Here is a 10427-nt window from a genome sequence, read left to right on the forward strand (position 1 = left end):
TATATGAAGTTTGAATACATGATATGGAAGGTACATGAATAAGGAAACTTGATTAATGTTAAGTTCATACTTGTTTATTGATATTCAAGTGAAATAAATGACTAACATTTTTATGAGGATATGTGTATAGGCTATTGGCAAACTTGTTTTGAATATATTATGTATATTTACCTTAAATGCAATTAAATGGTAGGTTAATTTCCGTTATACGGACTTACTAAGCATTAAATGCTTACTCTGCTCTATTTCCTCTATTTTATAGTAATTTAAAAGCTTGTTGGGTTGGAGGCTTGGCGGAGATATCATCACACTATCCATCAGCTTATTTCGGTATAAATAATAAATACATTTTGGTTATAATGGCATGTATAAGGTAAAGTGGTCATGGATGGTATGTATGTGTTTGGTTGAAATTAGCCATTTGATATGGCTCGTAATTTAGTATGTTTTGATGTGTATATATATGGCCTTAATGTGTTTGATATGTTCTTGAAATAGTTAAATGATGGAAATCTTGTAAGTATATTAAAAATTTGATTGTGAAAGTATTAAAATGTTAATGCAGGTGGAAGACCAATTGGGTGAGAAATAAGGCTTGAAAATGACCTTATTTTGTCCACACGGGTAGAGACACAGGCGTGTGCCTCAGCCGTGTGTGACACACGACCATACGCACGAGTGTGTGGTTCGATCGTGTGTCCTTTGCATATTTAAAATTGCAAAATAGAATGCTCAAGTATTTTCCCATGGGCCTGAGACACAGACGTGCCTCTCGACCGTGTGAGCCACACGACCTGACCACACGGGCGTGTGTACTTTGCACTTAGGAAAAATATTAAAATTTTGTGAAAAATTCTCTGAGTACCCGGATTAGTCCCGACTTATTTCTATTGCATATTTTGGGCCTCGAAGGCTCATATAAGAGACAATAAGATTGTTTATGACTAATTTCTGATATAAATGAGAAATGTTATGAAATGTTTGTATTTGATCTATTTATTCCGGTAATGCTCTGTAACCCTGTTCCAACGATGGATACGGGTTAGGGGTATTACATAATGTATAACATTTATAATCCCTAACTTTTAAAAAGCTAAGTTAGAACCATTTCCCCTAGTTTTTGTGGCTAAATTGGAACCTTCTAGCTTTTATAAGGCTCAACTAGCAACCTTTAATCCTCTTAAGGTTTTTTATACAAAAACCTTAATTACACACTTTAATAAAAAGAGAATAAAAATGAGCAAACAAATAATCAACCTTTAGTAGGTGTGTGTCTGTAAGTTTGCCATAATCTATTTATGAAAAATTAAACTCTTTTCGCTACTTAAGAAACTTGTATTCAAGTCATTTTATATCTGTTGAGTATGACTTTTATTTTAGTCAAATTTGAGAAATAATCTTCCACTTAAACTCTGTTTATTTGTTTCAATCAAACTCGACTAGTCTAGATTATTTTATTATTATTTGACTTATGAATTTAGTCTATAAATAGACTCTTTTACAACATTAGAAAATACACCCATTAGAGATTAGAACTTATAACATTTTTCGAGAATTTTGTGCTTACGTTTTGAAGTTTTTTTGTTTTCAGGTTTTCGGGGTTTAGTTTTTATCTTCATCTTTGTACTCTTCATTCTTTTGCCATTATAGTAAAATTATCTTTGACTGTGGTTTTTTATCCTCTTTGGAGAGGTTTTTCCCCATTAAATTTGTATGTTTAATTTATTAAGTTTTTCTGCTATTTTTAGTTGTTCATTGCTTAATCGGGTTGATCCCCAACAAGTGGTATCAGAGCTAGTTCAGTTTTCGTAGATTAACCCATTTAGAGATGGCAACAACAAGGTTTGAAATTGAGAAGTTCTATGGTGTCATAAATTTCAATCTATGGCTGGTTCTGATGATGACAATTCTAGTTCAAACTAGCCTGAAAAAGGTTGTTATCGAGAAAAAGCCTGAGAATCTAAATGAAACAGAATGGGAAGAGCTTGATGAAAAGGCCTTGTCTGCAATCTAGTTGTGCCACACGAATATGGTTTTGCAGGAGGTATTGATGGAGAAGACCTCATCCACCTTGTGGAAAAGTTCAGAAACTCTTTATGCGACTAAGTCTCTGGCTAATCGTTTAGTGTTGAAACAATGTCTATTTACGTTTCACATGAATGAATGTGAGCTTCTTAGAGATCACATCAGTCAATTCATTACTCTTTTAAATGATCTAAAGAACGTTGAGGTTCAGATTGACGATAAAGATCAGGATATGCTATTATTGTGATCTTTACCCTCTTCATACAAGTCTTTCAGGGAGACTCTGATTTATGGTAAAGACAAACTCTTGTTCAAAGATGTGAAGGGTCATTTTTTGAGTAGAGACAAACTCTATAATGAGTTTGGTTTGGATAGCAAGGTAGATAGGCAAGCTTCCGTTTTGGTAGCATCAAAGAAGCGAGACAAAATGTGCCGCTATTGTAAAAAGTTAGGTCACGTTAAAGCAGATTGTCATAAATTGCGAAATAAAATAGCTGTTCAGAGTAGCGAGGAAGATGTAGCTGATGCTAATTTGGCCGATGAAAGCAGTGATGATTTCTTGTTAGAGTCAACGAGCGATAACTCCAAGCTTACGTCCAAGTGGATCCTAGATTCGAGATGTTCTTTCCACATATGTCCCAATAGAGAATGGTTCTCCAGATACAGCCCGGTTGAAGGTGGAATTGTGCGCATGGGAAACGATTCATCCAGTAAGGTAATTGGTATTGGTATTGTTAAAATTATGATGCATGATGGGACAATTAGGACACTCTCAGATGTCAGGTATGTACCTGATTTATGAAAGAATCTCATCTCATTGAGTATTTTAGACTCGAAAGGATGTAAAATCAATATCAAGTCAAGTGACATTAAGGTATCTGGTGGAGCTCTCGTTTTGTTAAAAGGTAAAAGGACAGACAGTTTTTAAATTCTGGAAGGTTCTACAGTGACCGGTGAAATTAGACGTCCCTTGTCCGTTATAGAGTCAAAGTCAACTCGTTTTGAGTGGAGGCAACTTAGTCATAGGAGGGAAAAATGTATGATCATTTCGTTGAAAAGAGGTTTTCTTTTGGATGCAAGTTTTAAAAAGTTAGGGCACTATGTTCGTAAAAATCAGACCCGGGTTAGTTTTGAGTTGGCAGTGTACAAGTCGAAGGCTAGAAGTCTTCCAGTTTCTAAGCACAGATTCGACTCAGTTAATTCCCTGCATAGTTCAAGATAGGCCCGTGGCAGGCTTTAGCAAAGACGACTTTGTGGAAATATGAGTCAAATTGGACATTTGTTAAGTATGACTCCTATTTTAGTCAAATTTGAGAAATAATCTTCTAGTTAAACTCTGTTTATTTGTTTCAATCAAACTTTGATTAGTCTAGATTATTTTATTATTATTTCACCTGTGAATTTAACCTATAAATAGACTCTTTTACAACCTTAGAAAATACAATCATTAGAGATTATAACTCATAACACTTTTGGAGAATTTTGTGTTTACATTTTGAGGGTTGTTTGTTTTCGGGGTTTAGTTTTTATCTTCATCTTTGTACTCTTCATTCTTTTTCCATTATAGTAAAATTATCTTTACCCGTGGTTTTTTATTCTCTTTGGAGGGGTTTTTCCACGTTAAATTTGTATGTTCAATTTCTCAATTTTTTCTGCTGTTTTTACTTGTCCGTTGCTTAATTGGGTTGATCCCCAACAACATCTTTTATGTTATTTTTAGAATTATTTAGTTTTAAGTTTAGATTGAATAAATTGAATTTTTGTGTTGTTTTGTGACCTTTTAGGCCGATTCGGGCCTAAGGAAGAACTAACGAGTTGATTGAGTGTGCATGATAACAACCTAAGTCGAGGAGTTAGTGGACTGTCATGGATGTCATAACATTCAAGGAGGAAGTCGCGATATTGAAGCAAACATTAACATTTAGCCAAATTTTTAACCAAAATCCATTAGGCATGCTTCCGAACACAAAGTCACGGCACCATAATCACAAAGTCGCGACATTGGCCGACAAAGTTGCGAAATCAAGAAGTAATGTCGCTACATTCAATCCACACAAAAAATAAGCAAATTGTCCATAAAGTCATGGCATTGTTATGGAGTGTTGCGACATTGGGCCCGAGGATCCAGAATTTCTGAAAAGGGTGTTTCTGTCCGTACAACTGACATTAACTTGTAATATTGGAATTAGTAGGCCCAAATTGGTCATAATACATTAACACTATAAATATTAGTTCAAGAGAACATATTAGGAGGCATTTTTTAGTTTATTCTTATTTCTTTAAAAGATTATTGAGGGTTTTAGAATAGATTGATGGATTTCTTTCAGCTGTTCAAACACTTTGCTATTTTCAATCGAAGTTTATTTTTAGTTTTATTTTGGGATTTGTTACGATTTTTGCCAAACCAACAATCATCGCTTGTGAGTTCAAGTGATCGTTCATTCAAGCATAATTCTTGAATTTTTAGATTCTTGAGCAACTAGTTTCCTTCTCTTTTATTTCACATTTATTTGAATGTGTTATAACAAGGTAGGAATGTTTGCATCTAGAATGACCGGTGGCTAAACCCTAGGAAGGTTGATTGACTAAAGTGAGAGTGGTTGGTCAGCTTGGATTTAGGGTTCCTAAATTGATTAGTTGGATTAGATTATCAAATTTTGTTAGAATTGATACTCAAGATAATATCATATGTTTTAATTCTTAAATGCACCCTTATTTTTTTATTAAAAAATTATTTTTTACACTAATAATGGAAAAAAGTCAATATAAGATAAACTATTAAAATGTTGACACAAAACTAAATGTCTCTCTTTTTTCTTTTATCATCTATTAGACTTTAGTTATCCTATTTTTGTATGTTGATACATTGAGTTAATTTTTTGAACATGAGTAAGTCTAAGTTTTGACTATCAATATAATTTTTATTTGTTTCAACAATGATGCAAATGAAGTACTACTGTTAGACATTAAAACAATAAAACCGAATAACAAAGAAATGATATTTTATTTCTTGAAAGGAAAATAAGTAAAAGAAGATGTTAAATTATTTGGAAATCGCACAGTCAATTCATTTCAGAAATAAAATAGCAAATGACTTTGTACAATCAAACAAAATGAGGCTTAGCTCATGAAATTCTCAAAGCAGGTTTAGAACTACGCTTTAAAAGCACATTTGGCTTGGATGGCTAATGTCTTCTTCATTTCGGGGCATGCTTCATTTTTATTGTGCAAATCCGGGGTGTCCAGAGGGATCTTGCAGCTTGGTTTTCCCAAGCAAAACTGTTTTAAAAAGAAAACCCCAAGTGTGTTGTAAGAAATACTTTGAAATTCATGTTACAAACAGAAGCTGTAGGATAGGAAATAGAGATTAATTACCTTTTCAACAACTTGCTTTGCTACGGGAGATGTGCAGTTTCCTTCGACGTAGTGCCCACAGGCACCAAAAGGATCACCAAAGCTGGCAAACTCCACGGCAACAATTTGTTTCTGGCCTGGACATGCAAGTTCAACCCTTGGTTTCAAATCTTTCTCCAAGGCTACAAGTTTGCCACCTTTGCCTTCGAATAACCTCACTGACGGTAAGTGATTTTCAGTTATAAAACCGCAAATGGTATCTCTGTCAACCAGAACTATCTCAATATTTTTAGGGTCACCTTTCTCGTCCTCTACTATAACAATAAGATTCATTGTTGGTTGAAGGTATGATCTTGGGATATGGTACCTGAATTAGATTGCATTGCGTAAACGAATTAGAGTTTTTCTTAGTTTCATCTGGTTCATAGTTCAGTTCCTTATGGCTTTTACGTACTCGGATTGAGTTGGCCGCTTAAGAGGAGAGAGGTAAGACATCCAATATCGCCCAATGTTTCTACCATTGATGTAAACCATACCTTTCCCCATACCAGTCATCTTTACAGCAACTGGATTGTCTCCTTCAGGTGCATCAAAATATCCCTATTCAACAAGCAACTTTCATTTTTCTTCTTTTCTTTTCTTTTTGTTCTTTTGTTTTTTTTTTTTTTTTGCATAACATACTTCGTTTTTCAAATCATTAAAAAAAATTAAAGAGTGTTGCAATGGAATTACCTTGTACCATGTTACACCTTCGGATGGTCCACCCTTTACCCATTGTACCTTCGGGAAGCCATTTTGGGTATATATTTGGTTTTTTTCTCCATCAAGTCCAACCTGAAAACAGTTACCAAGTATATTATTTGGGCAACCAATATAGACTGAAATTTAGTATATAGAAAGTGAAAAAGTTGATAGTCATACCTGATGACTCCAAGTATTTAATGTTATGTCAAGTGTTCCAGTGTTCAAACCTAGGATAGTGATGGAACGAGGCCCAGCGTACCTTTTCTCCATGTAGGCTCCGCTATCCTTGATTAATAAAGAAAAGCTATAATCAATAGCTGCTATAAATTTCAATTAATCCCCAACAGTTGTTTTTTAAGTTGCAGAAAAGCCTTACTGGAAGTCCAACTAAAAACCCCAATAGAGCAATCTGATTACTCCCTGCCTGAAATTCTACGGGTTTCTGGAAAACAAAGCTCTTCTCAACTTTGCTACCATGTGCGCTACCTAAGACCAGCACCGAGATCAGACACCTGAGTTTGAATAACATAGAATATAACTCCGAATGCTGCAGTTACCTATGTATTTTCCATTTACGTAGCAATGGAGTCCGTGGCCAAGACTTGCAACCCTTAAAACTGGGAGGATTTCATTTTTCATTGGTAAGTCACGTCGACCTAAATCGAGTCTGCAGCAAGAATTTCGTAGAACAAGATCAAATAATCCCCACAGTTCAATATCCATTTTTGACAGGTTTTTATTTTTTATTGACTTACTTAGTTATGTACCAAGCATAGTCAGATGTATCTTTTGTCAATTCATAAAGCTCCCTTGGCTCATTGAGCTTATTTCCAGGATCATCAGGAACAACTTCTCTGTACATCTCCCAGTTAAAGTTCTTGTTTGCAGCTATGGATCTTACAATATTTCTTGAATTATGGTGTGTTGTGATCTGAGTTCAATAATCAAGATTAAATTATTTAGGGACCTGGCCAACTTGTAGTGTTAACAGAAGTGGAGATATGAAGGGTCAGGAATTTAGTTCAGTTCACCATTTGAGAGTTGAAAACCTCAGTCTTGCAGTCAGGGAGGATACTAATGGAGCGAGGTGGAAGTTGATAATCCTGACCCCTGAAACGGAGCGCTTGTGGTTTCTTGGTGTTGTTGTTTGTCAAGAAAGCTGAACAGAGTGAAGTTCCAGGTTGCTCCCACACACGAGCCTGCATTGCACAATAGCTTAACTCATTTTAACCATATCCAATTATCTGATCCAACCACCTCCATCCCTTACCTCTTGATCTGGACCCAACTTTTGAACAAAAGGAGAGCCGGAAAATAAAGCCCTCTTGCACAAATTTACGGCCCTGTGAGCGTCCTTGAGGTGACCCCATTTTGGTTCCCTTATTAAACCTACAATATTCACATGTAAAAATTAGCTGTACAGAGAGGACTTCATCCAGGGATCATCAGTAAGAATATTCTTAAATCCTACCAAATTCATCAAGAGGCGCTTCATCATAGTAGCGAGTTGTTGTAAAAGAAGAGCTTGTTCTGCCAAAATTTGTGCCACCATGGTACTTGAAACACACACACACAATAAAAAAAAAAAAAAAAAAAAGAAGACCAATGAGCTATGTCTGAAAAGGGTGCCGTTTAGATAAGAATTGAACTTAGACAAGACAGTTAAGCATCTTTCCTACCATATAATAGTTGACCAAAGTTCCATTTTTGGAGCAGAATCGAATAATCGAGAATGCCAAATCCTCTGCTGATCTTTGAGATGGCGGGTCTCCGAATACTCTAAACCTGAATTTTCAAAAAACCGCATTGAAAATAGCCACAACATCAGCCTATATCACAACGCATTAGAATTTTCGAGTGAACATCATTCATAATCGAATACTTACTGTGCAGTCCAGTTCTCAGTCCAAAGGAAAGGCTTGTTGGGACCATTTGGACCCGTGAAAGTATCTCCACAGTGCCTTCCATTGCATGTATTAATCTGAAACAATGAATGCATAAACAAAGGAAAAAAGCAGGCTTTCCGTCTTTTTCTTTATTGAATTATGTTGAAAACTTTTGCAATATTTTCTATACTAACTGATACTTGAGCAATCAAAATGAGTGGGGCCCTTATTAACCCAGTATTGTCTCCATTGAGGTTTTATATCTCGACTCTGCTGAAAGCTTTGATGGGTTCATAAGGGTGAAATTCATTGGAGTGTTTGAACAGGTAAAACTGCTGCGAACTTAAGAGTTTACGCTTGATAGAACTTGATTCGATGACCTATGGTATATAGATCATTTATGGGGAGGAGACAAATTGAAGAGTTTGCACACGATTGAACTCGACTCCATGACTTACAGTATATAGATCATTTATCGGGAGGATGCTACCACTATGCCATAGGTGATGTTCTCGAGTCCTACCATCTGTAAACTCTTCAGCTTTCCATGGTTTCGTATGTTTAATGCTCCTAAAGCTCTCGGTAAAGTCAAGGGACAAAATCCCGAGCAGGGATAGTGTTGCCTCGACAGAAACTTACAATTGGATCTGGGGCATCCTTCTGCTTGCACATGATCCATGGGACTTTGGTATCCAAGGAAAGGGCCATCTTTGCTGCCCACTGAACATAACTGTCTCCACGTTCTCTGAATGCTAGTTGAATAGTATTGTATTCATTCTCAATCTGCCAAACATAAGTCATCAATATTAGATTAAAGGATATAGCATTAGTTACAAGTTTCAGATAAAGAGTATATCAACTAAACCTGTGATACTATAATAGGGCCTCCTTGTGGAGCAAACAACTTCGCTTGCTTCATTTTCTCAATCACCAATGTAACAAATTTTTTCATGTGCATCTGCAAAAGGTTAAATCTTTAATCGATTAAAATCCTGTGGATTTACAGTATTAGAGTGCTCGGAGAAGATGACAGATTACCTTGAATGGTTCATTATCACAACGGAATATGATGTTGGGGACCTCTCTTAGCCAATATGGTAATCCTCTGAATGTTTCGTTACAATGAAAACTCGATTTTTAAAGCTGATATATAGAAGATTAAATCATTTAATAAGAAATAGGAAGATGATGAGGAATTTCAATGTTTACCCATGGTTCCATTCACCCTGGACAAAGGGGCCAACTCGAAGCATTGCAAACATTTTGTTTTGCTGAATCAACTTAATGAACTTCACCAAGTCGTATTCTCCTTCGAAGTTGTACTTGCCTTGAACTGGCTCATGGACGTTCCAGAAAACATAGGTCTCAACCATGTTCAGGCCTCCCATTTTAGCTTTTCTGATGAGATCAGGCCAGGCCTGAACCAAATTTGAACAACAAAAATTAGTTCTAAATGCATCAAAGCTCCACCGGAATATTAAACGACACAAAAAATTAAAAACAATGCCTACATCTGGGGGGCTGCGAGGGTAATGTATGGAGCCTGAAAAGAAAAGCATTCTTTTGCCATTAACGAGCAAAGACCTTGAATCATAAGTCACCTCCTTTGGTGTGGTACTTTCAGGGCTATCGGGATCCACCTCCTCCTCGTCCTCCTTTTGAGCAATGCTGGAAGTAATCAGCAAGGTGGACAAAAAGGTTATCAAAAGTATACGACCTGGTTCTACTTGTACCATCTTGTTTGTATATTTCGCTACAACTTGCTTTTCCTTTTGGGTTTTATATCAAATGGATTTATTTGAACTGAAGAAACTAGAAAGGAATGGAATAAAGCATCTTTGGGAGCTTCTCTACTTTAAAAACAAACCAGGAGAAAGACATGGATGAATGTGAGGTATTGGCTGAAGTTGCGGATTCGTGTTGCTTTGGTGACATATTTTTAAGCTTTGAATGTTTACTCCTTCCGAGTTTTCTATTATTGGCTATTCTTGAATCATTTGCACAGAGTGAGCATCAATGTCAATTAGCGCGCACACACACGTAACCAATTCATAAATTCACCAAATATTCATACATTTTAAATCATTTTATTTTCTCATAAACAAATAAATGCGTAAATATTCTTCAGTTGTTTTATTTGGGCTTCTATTTTTCTATTAATAATCTTTAAAATTAATTTAAATGAATTTATCTTTTCCCCAAAATTATAATTTGATAAATAAGAATTTATATGCAAACTTTTGTTTTAAAAATTAAATAAAATTACTTGAGTGTTCGATCAAATGAAAAATTTTGAGGTAATCGAGTTTACAAGTTCTATTTTATCATCCTAACTTGATTTTAAATTTTTTCTAATCGAGTCAAGTCAAATGAAATTGAGTCGAGTCAAATTAAGTAAAATTGTTCGAGTTAAATTAA

At 35.5% G+C, this 10427-nt stretch overlaps 1 protein-coding gene across 1 annotated transcript; it reads right to left on the bottom strand.

Annotated features, from left to right (window-relative positions):
* Positions 1-5156: 5156 nt before the first annotated feature.
* On the bottom strand, positions 5157-9745 carry LOC105762935 (beta-galactosidase 13). Its single transcript, XM_012580912.2, has 18 exons — positions 9521-9745; positions 9219-9427; positions 9048-9114; positions 8875-8967; positions 8649-8792; positions 8010-8104; positions 7803-7908; positions 7595-7679; positions 7394-7512; positions 7155-7322; positions 6879-7054; positions 6681-6790; positions 6500-6609; positions 6301-6408; positions 6112-6213; positions 5834-5979; positions 5401-5746; positions 5157-5304 (listed from the first exon to the last, which is right to left on the bottom strand). The coding sequence occupies exons 1-18, from the start codon at positions 9743-9745 to the stop codon at positions 5179-5181; spliced, it is 2535 nt and encodes an 844-aa protein (XP_012436366.1). The 3' UTR covers positions 5157-5178.
* Between the last annotated feature and the right edge of the window lie 682 nt (positions 9746-10427).

This window comes from Gossypium raimondii, chromosome 12 (assembly GCF_025698545.1).
Source record: "Gossypium raimondii isolate GPD5lz chromosome 12, ASM2569854v1, whole genome shotgun sequence".
Lineage (NCBI taxonomy): Eukaryota > Viridiplantae > Streptophyta > Magnoliopsida > Malvales > Malvaceae > Gossypium > Gossypium raimondii.